The sequence below is a fragment of the Chionomys nivalis genome, chromosome 24 (assembly GCF_950005125.1).
Source record: "Chionomys nivalis chromosome 24, mChiNiv1.1, whole genome shotgun sequence".
NCBI classification, from domain to species: domain Eukaryota; kingdom Metazoa; phylum Chordata; class Mammalia; order Rodentia; family Cricetidae; genus Chionomys; species Chionomys nivalis.
Genome location: NC_080109.1, coordinates 19,659,386 through 19,671,938, shown reverse-complemented (window position 1 = coordinate 19,671,938; position 12,553 = coordinate 19,659,386). Strand labels below are relative to the sequence as shown.

The window sequence follows — 12,553 nt, the reverse complement described above, 5'->3', positions numbered from 1 at the left end:
GATTTCAGGTTGCTCTATAGAAAGTTAAGGGCAGTTTAAAATTCTATCATTTTATTTGAGACCATCCTTTTTCCTATGCTATCTTCAGTATTAGATATAAAATATTCACTAATTTGTCAGAAGTATCTAATAAGATTAAATATCTTAGATTTTCTGCTTGTATAACTCACACATGCATATATATGCATGCATACACAGACACATTAAGAGAGTTAGTTGACTATAAATACTCTATGCCCACTTAAAAACTAGTGCATTTCTTTTTTGCCAGAGTTTATTACATATTGGAAGTATCAGTTGTTTTTTACATATACTTCAGGATATTTTTTTCTTGAGTTTAAGTAATTTCTCTTGAATTTAAGTAATTGTTTCAGTGATTTTATTATGTGGTTAAAAATTAGTATATTTTCCCATTTTCTCTGGCATAATAATTAGAAATTCCTTCCTCATTCCAAGATAGTGTGAGATTTTTTGTTGTATAATCTAGAATACATATATTCTCCAATCAGCATGGTGTGCAACTCTGCAGTGGGCATATCTGTTTTTTAGTTTTCTTTAAGAATTTAAAGGGGGCTGGAGAGATGGCTCAGTGGTTAAGAGCATTGCCTGCTCTTCCAAAGGTCCTGAGTTCAATTCCCGGCAACCACATGGTGGCTCACAACCATCTGTAATGAGGTCTAGTGCCCTCTTCTGGCCTGCAGACATACACACAGACAAAATATTGTATGCATAATAAATAAATAAATAATAAAAAAAGAATTTAAATTATTTTTAAAAATGCTGTGAATATCATGTGATTATTTACCACTGGAATGAATATTTAAACAGAACAGGGAACATATAAGAACAGGAGAAGCTTTCCTTTGTTTCTTCTTTAGCCATACCTGCCTACCAGTCATACTCTGTCTCCAGAGTTAAGTATTACCAGGGACTTACTTTGGGCCCTTTTCTGAATATTCAGTTTTTAGTTCTTTAAAAAACTTGTTACATTTATTTATTTTGTGTGTTTGTGTGTATGTGTGCATACGTGTGTGTGTACCATGGTGTGCCCGTGGAGACCCGAGGACAACTTTCAGGAGTTAACTTTCTCTTCTACCATGTGGGTCCCAGCAGTTGGGCTCAGGTTGTCACCCTTGGCAGCAAGCACCATCCACTGAGCCATCTCACTTGCCCCTTGTTATTTCTTCTGTTCATAAATTTATGAAGTTATAAATTTCAGGAATGCATTAATTGTATTTATGAAATGTTTCTTCTGTGGTTTTACATGAAAAGATGATGACACTGCTTCATGGATAAAACTCAGGACCACTGTGCAGGCTTCAAAGACGATTGGTGTTCTAATCCCCTTTATGCTGTGACAAACACCAAGAAAAAGGCAACTTAGGGAAGAGAGGGCGCATTACTGGTTATAGTCCTAATAGTGAATATATAGTATATGTGGCCATGACATAATTGTGGTCAAAGCAAAAGTGCCTGATCCACGATGCCTTAGTCACTGTTCTACTGCTGTGAAGAGACACCATGGCCAAAGCAACTTATTATATATATAATGACCACATATAATATAGGTCATATAATATGCGCATATAATAAATAAATACAAATGTAATAACAACTGAAAAACTACTGTGAATTGTTGTTAAAGTTTACATCTGTATTGACCATATACAGACAGCATTTTCTTTTTGTAGTTACCCAAACAATATAGTGACACTAACAGCTATTTATATGGTATTTATATCATGTTAGGTATCATGAGTAAATCTAGACTATGCTAGGTTCCGCACACCAACTAAGCTATTTAAGGGATTTAAGCATTTATAGATTTGCTGTCTACTTCTGAGGTAGGTCTCCTGGCACAGGATGGAAGTGTCTCAAGGGTATAATCTTTATCTCCCAGTCCTTAGACTGTGTCTGGCAGTGCTTGCCTTATGGTAGGAGTTCAGTAAATTTTTATGTAAGTGCAAGAAAATTGCAATTTGTGCTTCTGTTTTATTTACTTCGAGTAAGTTAAAGAGTACTAAATGATCACTCTGTGTGTGTATGAATGTGTATGTTTGTGTGTGGTTGTGTGTGTGTATATATAGAAAGTTGAGAATAATGTTCCCAAGATTCTGAGTGTACTAAATATAAGGAAGTAGGTTGATGTTGACCCTGGCTTTTGTGTCTGCTTTGATGCCTTGCTCAGTTTATTTCTGTTTCTAGTATTGAATAGATCACATAGACTAGAAATGCAGGGCTACCCAGAGGCATTTGACATCACAGGAACTATAACTGGAATCACAACTGTTCATGAATTGAAATAATACATTTGCAAAATTGAATGAAATCATATATTTAGAAAACATATATTTCTTGTGATTTCTGGCATACCATAGATAATAAGAGAATTTACTTTGTAAGGGAATCTGAAAGTTATCCTTGCATTAAAACAAGGAATCTTTTGAAAAATTGATGTTTTAATTTTTGATGATTTCATACACATACCCAATGTAGTTTTGAATATTAACTGCTATTACCTTTTAATATCCTCTCTGTAGATCCCTCATACTTCTCAGCTAGTCCCTCTGCTACTTTTATATCTCTCTGTGTGTAATCTTATTCCTGGAACTAAAGGTGTTGTGTATTCATGATTACATCAGTCACATCATATCTAGAAGACAGTGTTTCCTAGCACTCTTCCATCCTCCATCCTCCAGCTCTTGCTGTCTTTCTGCCCCATCTTCTGTGACGTTCCATGGGTCTTGGCGATGATACAGATGTCCTGTTTAGGGCTGAGCACTCAGCAGTCACTCACTGTCAGTGCTTCGACCAGTTATGAGTCTCTATTAACTGGCAACCAGTACAAAAAGAAACGTCTCTGCTCAGGACTGAGAATGACATTAGTCTTGGAGTGGATGCATAAATATGTAGAAGGGAATTTGGCTACTTGTCCCTTTAGTTTAACATCAATTGTTGTCCACATAGGCTTGTGACCTCCCTTACTGTAGCTTATTGCCCAGGTTTATAGTATCAGGTATGTATTCCTTCCCATGGAGTTGGCCTCAAATCCAACCAGAAAGCAGCTGTTCACTCTTAAAACAGTCATCCCACTGTTCCTGGCAAGTCACTATTGTCATATGCAGGATCCATGGTGGGTACAACCATTTCTGTCTTTTCCTACCTTCTGGCCTGCATAGCAGTCTCTGGCACTGCAGATGCTAGCCAGTTGGGAGAACATTTCCATCTCAGTTCCAGTTGGATTTGTCTGTTTGGGTATCCATGGTTGTGAAGTCTTCAACAGTAGGACCTTATTGTCTAGTTCTGGTCGGCGAGTGTCTTGGTTACTTTCCTAGTGCTGCGGAGTGACACTCTGACCAAGGCAACTTAAAAAGAAAGCATTTGATTTAAGGCTTGCTTATAGCTTCAGAAGGTGAATCTATGACCATCATGGAGAGGAGTATGAAGCAGGCAGGCAGGCAGGCATGACTGGAACAGTAGCTACTGAAACTATTGCCAAGGCAACTTATAATATGGAGGGCTGTATTATACAGGCCCATATTTTTACATTGTATGGCAGCCAGAATTTCAACTCAGCTGATCCTCCTCTCCTTTAAATAGTAGACTATAGTCTTTAGGAGCATGATTATTCATAAAACATTATGATCTCTCCTGACTAAAAAGTATGACTCCAAGACACAGAACCCAAAGGTATTTTTCTCTCCCTTAATCTCTTTTTTTCACTGAGGTCAGCAGTCACAGATGGGTTTGAAGCTTCTTCTCCCCAGATGCCTAAGACAGGAGCTTGCATAAAATGGAATGCCTGTTCCAAGTATAGGTAAATTTGGGTAAATGAAGGAGTCTTTGCCTAAGACAGATGTGATTATCTGTCCTGTTGCAGAAGCATAGGTTTTATTAAAGCTAATAAAAGGGAGTGGGATTGTAGGACCATATTATACAGGTCCATATTTCTACATTGTATGGCAGCCAGAATTTCAGGCCAGTTTGCAGCTGCCACACAGGAGGTGATTACCTAGCCTGATGCCACCCTAAACAAAGAGTCAAGATATGCTAATGTCACTCTCCCCTTTCTTTATAATTATGGAGATCACCTGAAAATAGATGTTAATTCAGTCTACTGACAGAGCAGCCATAGGTGTGGATGTTACCATAGTCATTCACCTGGCTACCTAGGAAACAGAATGCTAATAAATTTCCCTCTCACTTTACATTTTGGTATAAAAGCTGTTTGGAGAATAGGTGTGGGTGCATTTTGAAGATGTAAACTAACTCATGATTTCATGAGGGATCACTGAAAAAAATCCCTCCTGATAAAATGATGTGAGTTGTGTATTTATTCTCCCACTGGTCTGAGAAATAATTTGTGGATTTGTGGTTCAGGCTGGCATCGGACCCTGACAATAATATATATATATATATTTTGTGTGTGTATGTGTGTGTATGTATTTGTATGGGGTATGTGATGTGCATGCAGTGTTCTTGGAGGCCAGAGGAGGGTTTAGGAACGTTGGGTCTTCTCTCTGCAAGAGCAGTGTGTGCTCTTAACTACTGTGCTCCGGGAGACCAGAGGTGTTGAATCTCCCTGGAGCTGGAGTTGCAGGTGGTTGTGAGCCACTTGGTTTAGGGTTTAGGAATTGAACTTGGGTCCTCTGCAAGAGCAGTGTGTGCACTTAGCCACTGAGATATCCCTCTACCCTCTTCTATATTTTTTTCTCTGTGTAGCCCTGGCAGTCCTGAAACTCTCTTGGTAGGCAAGGCCAGTCTGGAACTCAGAGATCTACCTGCCTCTGCCTCCTAAGTGTGGAGATTAAAGGTATGTACCACCATGCCCAGCTCCTTCTATAATTTTTTTAAAAATGATTTCTTGTGCTTTTAGCATAGAATTCTTGTGTGCCCATAATATATAGATTTTTGTGGTGTCCTAATGATTTTACATGTTCTGTTCATGTGCCTTTAAAATGTTATCATATTTTTTCCTGAATATTCAACTCCTTTATCTTGTCTTCAGGCCCCAATGTTGTGTCATTCACACGTTTCTATTGGTGAGGCTTTCCACTCATCTCAGCTTTTTATTTGACTTACTGAGTTTGTCATTTCTAGCTTCATTTCATTGTGTTTTCTTAAGTTTTTCTGTCTTCTTATTGAAATCTGTTTCTGTGTCCTGAGTTGACATCTTGATTTCATTAATCTGGTTATGACTTGGATTCATCCAGCAGTTTACTCTTATGCATTTAAAGTTCATCCTGAATGTTTCTCATGGCCTCTTTGAATTTCTCAAGCACAGTACTCAGGAGGCAGAGGCAGGCTGATCTCTGAGTTTGAGGCCATCCTGGTCTACAGAGTGAGTTCCAGGACAGGCAGGGCTACACAGAGAAACTCTGTCTTGAAAAACAAAAACAAAAACAACAACAAAAAAGAAATTAATGTATTTGTACATATGTCTATATATACTCAGGAGAATACTAATATAGAAAACTATTTTATTTATGATGTAATGTGTACCTTTTTCTTGTTTGTTAATGTAAAAAGTAAAAACTAACCTAAAAAATTTCTTGGTTTAGAAATGTCATTGTTGGGAAATAGTACCAACATGTTAGGAGTGGCTATCTTTGGTGTGATTGGCTTATGTGCGATCCTAAGTATGTTCACATTCTGAAAGGCTGGGCCTGTTTAAATGGTTATGAACACAGATTCTACTTTAAGAGTTCTGGGATTGTGAACAACTGTAGCTTCCAGAAGTACATGCAGAATAGCGTAAAGCACAGGAGACTAATGGACGCCGTCTGTGGGATAAGCTAATTGACCTCTTGAGTGAAACAGAAATAACTTACTACTGATTCTTTTTCAGGGCTTTTTGATTAACTCGAAACCAGAGAATGCTTGTGAACCTATAGTGCCTCCACCACTAAAAGACAATTCATCCAGCACTTTTATCGTTTTGATTAGAAGACTTGATTGTAATTTTGATATAAAGGTAATATTTTCCTTTTGATATTATTATTATCTTTTGTTAACTATTTAAATTCTTTCTCTTTCAGGAAAGATTTAAGTCAGTGTATGAAATTATTCAGAGTAAAATAAAAATGGAGCCAGCTAAAGGAAATTAAAATTAAAAAAACTTTGCAGAGAAGATTAGGAAGAAATGTTACTGAAGTCTCATTTGTTACAAAATGAACTATAAACATTTAGTGGCCAACGGGGAAAGGAAAAAGTAAAAAGGAGGTTTTGTTTTAGCCTTAACTTTTACAGTGCAGACAAAATGTTTACCTTTTATCTCGATCAACACTTACATTGTGATGTTTGTAGTAATAGTCTGTCCCTGACATTGGGCTTTGTCTCCCTGCAGTTGGGCAAATCTGACATTTCAGGTAGTAAAGCAGAGCTCCCCATAGAACTTTTCTCACTTTTGTATTTATAATAATAATAAATAGTAATAACGTTTTTCCCCTTAGATCTCACCATATAGACAGTCTCAATGGATAAAATTTTAGTTGGTTGTACATGTGCACATGTTTTTTTTTATTTTATGAGTTTTTCTTCAAAGATATGCTTAATGGCTCTTGGTGATTTCCTGATATTATCTTCTTTGTAGTTGTGTTAAATACAGGGGTGTCACTTTAGGGGAAGAAGTGTTTATAATCAACACCTGAGAATAGATTACATCCATTTGAATCCCAAATCCCTGCCAGTGCCTTGAATGTCAGATGCAGGCAATAGGTGTCTGCAGTTGGTGTTGCATGGTTTTTCCCATTTTAGGTAAATATAATAATCATAAAGACAGCAAAAATGAGAGTTTTAAAGAAATTTAGTTATTGGCAAAGGATATTGATTTAGTGACTTGATATCAGTTATAAAATTTGCTATTGGTTTCAAAAGGCAGTTTAGTTACATTAGAATGTAGTGTAGAAAATACAGTCTATTACTAATAGTAATAATTACAGACCACCTATCACAGTAATTTAAGGAAGGGTAAAGTCATCTTAGTTACTGGAGAAGCAAGTGTAATTTCACCTTGAGGAGAATTTCTGATGATTAGGTATCAGCCTTTGATTAAAAATCGCTGTACTTCTCTGAGCTTCCAGATTGATTATTATATACAGCTTTATGTTACATTCAGCATCTCATGATTTACAATGTAGATACAGAACCTTTTTCTGAATTTTACATAAATATATTTCAAGTAGTCAATAGCAGTCCATTTATTTGTAATTTTGTATGAATGCGTTAGCTTAAGCAAATGTTAGGAAACTAGCTTATTTTCACGTTCTTCAAACACAGGATACTCAGATTACTGTGATGTGCCATAATGAATGCTGTTTAGGCAAGAAGAAAACGTAACCTAAGAGAAAGAAAGATGACTTATGTCACCTAACTATCAATGAGAGTCAAACATCCTGTTAAAGCTGTTTACAGGGATGGGTCCAGTATTCCTTAGGGGACAACTTGTAGGAGTTAGTTCTCTCCAGCACCATGTGGGTTCTAAAGGTTTAGCTCCTTGTCAGACCTGGCAGCAAGCACCACTCTTTAAGATGAGGTCTTACTGTACAGCCATGCTGGCCTGACATTGGCTGTGCATTCCAGACTGCTCTTGGTCCCTCAGTGACCTACCACCTGCTTTCACCTTTATCTTGTCTTGAAATGTGTTGTGAAAAGAAACATTGTTTTTCAGGTTGGGGAAAACCACAACAAGGCATTGTCTGTTTCTTTTTTGAGACAGCATCTCATTATATAGCTTTGGCCAGCTTGGACCTCACAGAGATCTGCTTGCCTCTGCCTTTTGAGAGCTGGAATTAATGGCATGTGCCACCATAGCTGGTCCTTTTGTACTTCTTTTTGTGGATAAAGAATATTTTTTTGTTCAATAGTAATATTTCCCACCTTCTTGATTGATGCTATCCTAAAAGCCTATGTTTTTTTTTTCTTTCTAAATTTGACTTCTTAGCATTAGAGCTTATATTTTATGTAGTTTTGGGTATTAAGCCTTAAATATAGGGCTAGGACATCAGAACAGTGAGAAGCCCAAAAGGACATGTATGCTCGAGATTTATTACTGGGTGGCACTAAGAACCAACATTCTAATTGTAATTGTTCTATCCAAATTTTTTGTTCTTTATCAAGGATAAGATGAATCCTTGTCATCTGAGATGGTCCTAGTGGGCAGATAGCAAATACAGATAGATATCTTTCGGTTGTGATAACGTACTTCTGGAAACCATGTGTTCAGTGATGAGCATGTTGGAATGCTACCTCTGCTGTGTTAGGTTGAGAAATATTAAGATTGGTTGGAATACAAATCCTTTCAGCACATGAAAAGTGATATAAAATATCAGCTCAGAATAGAGATTTCATTTTCGTGTGCATTTTAATATGCACCGTATCCTAAGGGATGCCATTTTTAGACTTGCAGTCCTAACTTGAATGTTGAGGCAGCTTTCTCACTAGAGTCACTAATTTGAGCTGCTGAAAAACTGCTGAATTCTAAATGTCAGGTTGTGAAAAAGCTTTGTGTAGTGTGTATGTTGTATGTTTGTGTGGTATGGTGTATATGGTGTGTATGTATGTGTGTTGTGTGTATGTGTGGTGTGGTGTATATGGTGTGTAGTGTGTGTGTTGTGTGTATGTGTGGTGTGGTGTATATGGTGTGTGGTGGTAAAGAAACATTGATTAGGCTAACTTTTTGTTCACATCAATGAAATAGACCTGAGCAGTTGCAAATTCAAAAATGTTTTTAATCTTTAATTTAGTATCAATTATTATCTCCCAATATTTAAAGCTTTTTGGCCTATGAGCTACATTCTGACTTTAAAGTATGGTATTGGGACATAGCATACGATTTTCACTTTTTAAAGTTGAAAGTACCCCAGTGTCTCTTTTCTGGCTTTTTCAAAATGAATAAATAGGTTTTAGTACAGCAAAGAAGTTTCACCAGTCTTACTGAAAACATGCTCTAGAGAAATAAATTCAGTGTATCTCTGACCCTTAAAACCATGCGTAGTGGGGACGTCACTTAGCAGCAGACTGAGTCCCACCCAAATCATGACCGCAAGTAAGGGACTATGCGTCAGATAGCCTTTCTTGGGGCTTTCACACACTTTTAGTTTTAGTTTTTTGTTTTTTCCATACAGGGTTTCCCTGTGTAGCCCTGACTGTCCTAGAACTCACTCTGTAGACCAGGCTGGCCTCAAACTCAGAGGTCCACCTGCCCCTGCCAAGTGCTGGGATTAAAGGCGTAGACACCGCCTGCCAATTTTTTTTCTTTTTCTTTTCTTTCTAGAAGAGTAGTTCTTAAGTTTAGTTCTTCCTTTCTCTTCTGCAGAAGAGAGTGTGCGGGTGGAAGGAGTCATGATGACTTAGCAATCTGCCCGCAGTGAGGGCTGAGGCAAGCAGGCTGACATTCAACACTTACTGAAGAGGGCAGGCCTGCTTGTTCACCACGACCCATGACTAACTGCAGAAGTTCAGGGCATGTTTGGTGCCCTTTACTTGACAAAGCTTGGAAACATCGATATACGTGAGGAATATTTCTGTCTACAATGACTGAAAAAAACTTGCTCTGGGCGGAGCAAAATCACATATCCAAGGGAATTTTATTTTCCTGACTTGTATCCTGTAGAATAAGCACTGGATAAATAGTTATCTTAGCTGCAGTTTAAGCAACTGTGTGGTGGATATTCTCCTAGAATTAAAATATGTACAAATAATCAGGATTATTCCTTCCTCATGAAACTTAAAGTCTCATCATATTCACGGTCCTGCAGGCCAGGTGCAGCTCTGCACCTGTAGTTTCCAGCTTCTCCGGAGGACTTGTTAAGGTTAGGAGTGTGACATCAAATAGGACAACATAGTGGCCTCTCATCTTACACAAAAACAGAAATCCCCAGGAAAGCATCAATAGCAGGGTAATAATAGTTTTGTAGAAAGAACGTGGCAGCATTTTTTTCGGTTCCTGTCTTGTGGAATAATCGAGAAGTACTGGCGTTCTTTGAGGTCTGGTAGAATCTTTGCATTTGGTCCCCTGGTTTTGGTTGGGAGATTTTAATTACTACTTGTTTTTCACTAGAGGTTGAGAACCTGTTTACATTTCTTATTTCATCTTGATTTAACTTAGGCAGGTTGTATATATCAAGAAATCCATCTATGTCTTTTAGGTTTTCCAGTTTGGGGGAATATAGATTTTTAAAACTATGTCCTTATAATTTTGTGAGTTTCCTTGATGTCTGTTGTGGTGTCTCTGTTCCCATATATAATTTTAATTGGGATCCTCTCTTTCTTTTTCTTGGTTAATTTGGCTAAAGGTTTATCAGTCTTGTTGATATTTCTTAAAGAACCAGCTCTTTTTTTCATTGAATCTTTTTTAAAAATTTGTTTCTATTTTATTAGTTTCTGCCCTGAATTTGATTATTTCTTCCAGTTTATTCTTTGAGTGTTATTGCTTCCCGTTTTTCTGGAGCTTTCAAATGTATCATTAAGTTCCTAGTATGAGATGTCTCCAGTTTCTCGATGTTGGCACTTCGTGTTCAGAGCTTGCCCCTTAGATCTGCCTTTCCTGTGGCTCATAGGTTTGGGTATGTTGTTTCCATTTGCATTCAATTCTAAAAGTTTTAAATTTTCTTCCTGATTTCTTTCTTGACCCAGTCTTTGTTCAGTAGTGAGTTATTTAGCTTTCATGAACTTTTACACTTTCTGCTGTTCCTAGTGTTGATATCCGACTTTAAGCTGTTGTGGTCAGATAAGATGCAGGGTGTTATTTCAATTTTTCTTTTATCTGTTAACACTGCTTTGTATCCTAATATGTGATCAATTTTAAAGCGCCTTCTGCCTGTTAGGTTCATTTGATTTATGATGCTATTTAATTCTTGCATTACTCCACTTAGTTTGGATGACTTACTTGTTGATGAGAGTGAAATATTAAAATTATCCACTGTCACTGTGTTAGGATCAATATGTAATTTTAACTGTAGTAGTGTTTCTCTTATGAAATCATGTACCCTTGTATTTGGTGCATAAATGTTTAGAATTATAATATTCTCTTGGTGGATTTTTTTCTTTAATGAGATATAGTGCCCTTTATTATCTCTTATGATTACTTTTTGTGTCAGTCTACCATGTCAGCTATGAAAATGGCTTGCTTCTTGGTTCCATTTGCTTAGAATGCCTTTTCCAATCCCTTTACCCAAACTGATGTGTGTCCTTGATGGGAAGATGTGTTTCTTGGAAGGAGCAGAAAGATGGATCCTGCTTTCTAATCCAGTCTCTCTGTTTTTTATGGGGCATATGAGATCATTAATATTGAGTTATTAGCCGTGTTTATTAGTTCCTGTTACTTTGCTGTTGTTTTATTCATCTCTCCCTTTTTAATTTTAAGATTTAGTTTGCTTATTGATTTAAGAATACATCAATTTTAATGTCCTTTAATTCTTCCCGAAAGGTGTAACAACTCAGCGCAGCACACTTATCTCTTTTCCGTATAATTTCCCATAGATATTAATTTTCTTCCTTTTATTGAAAATACATTATTTTCTTACATAATATATCCTGGTAACAGTTTCCCCTCTGTCTGCTTCCCTCAGTTGCTCCCCACCTCCTCTCTCACCTGGATCCACTTCCTTCTCATCTCTCATTATGTTTCTTAGAGATAATAATAAAATATAACAAAATTAAATATAATAAGGCAAAACAAAAACTGCCACATTGAAGTTGGACAAGACAAATCAACAGAAGGAAAAGAGCACAAGAGAAGGCACATGAATCAGAGACCAACTCGCTTGCACACTCAGGAATCCCATGAAAACCCTAAACTGTAAGCCTTATGTAGGCAGAGGTACAGACCCATGCAGGCCCTGCCTGCTGCCTTAGTCTCTGAGTTCATATGGCTTTGCTCATGTTGATTTAGAGGGCCCGTTTTCTAGGTTTCTCCCATCCCCACGGACTCATACTCTTTCTGCCTCCTCTTCTGCTCCTTTATTTTTTTTAAATTTTATTTATTTATTATTTTTGTTTATTTGTTTTCTGAGGCATGTCTTCTCTGTGTAGCCCTAGCTGTCCTGGTATTCACTCTGTAGACCAGGCTGACCTCGAACTCACAGAGATCAGCCTGTCTCTGCTCCTGAGTGCTGGGATTAAAGGCATGCGCCACCACACTTATCTTGAGCCTTATTTCAATTTGCCTTTTCTTTAGCAATTCTATTTCTATATTAAATTCTACTTACATATCTTGCATTGTTTTCTTTATTTCATTTTGCTCTGTTTTCATGGTTTTTACTTACATCCTCTTTAAGGGTCTTGAACATACTCATAATTACTATTCTGAAGTCTTTGTCTTGTGCTGGAGCTAAATTGCTTTGCTTGGTATCTATTGCAATAGGGTTGCTGGCTTCTGGAAAATGCATATTGACTTGCTTGTTCATATTTGTGGGTTTTTTTTTTTGCTAGGATTTAGACATCTGGAGTTATGACATTTTGGTGTTTATTGGTGTAGATCTTGTTTCTTGGTCTCACCTTTGTTGGGTGGGGTGTGTAGTTCTTTGTTTGCTGTTGCTGCAATATAGACACC

At 37.3% G+C, this 12,553-nt stretch overlaps 1 protein-coding gene across 2 annotated transcripts in view; it reads left to right on the top strand.

The window, feature by feature from the left end:
• Nucleotides 1-12,553, top strand: part of Rnf13 (ring finger protein 13) — an 80,636-nt gene that overhangs the window by 31,171 nt on the left and 36,912 nt on the right. For both annotated transcript variants that reach the window (XM_057757250.1, XM_057757251.1), the window contains one exon: nt 5,849-5,974. In XM_057757250.1, the coding sequence (XP_057613233.1) occupies nt 5,849-5,974 (126 nt within the window). The remainder of the gene's footprint in view (nt 1-5,848; nt 5,975-12,553) is intronic.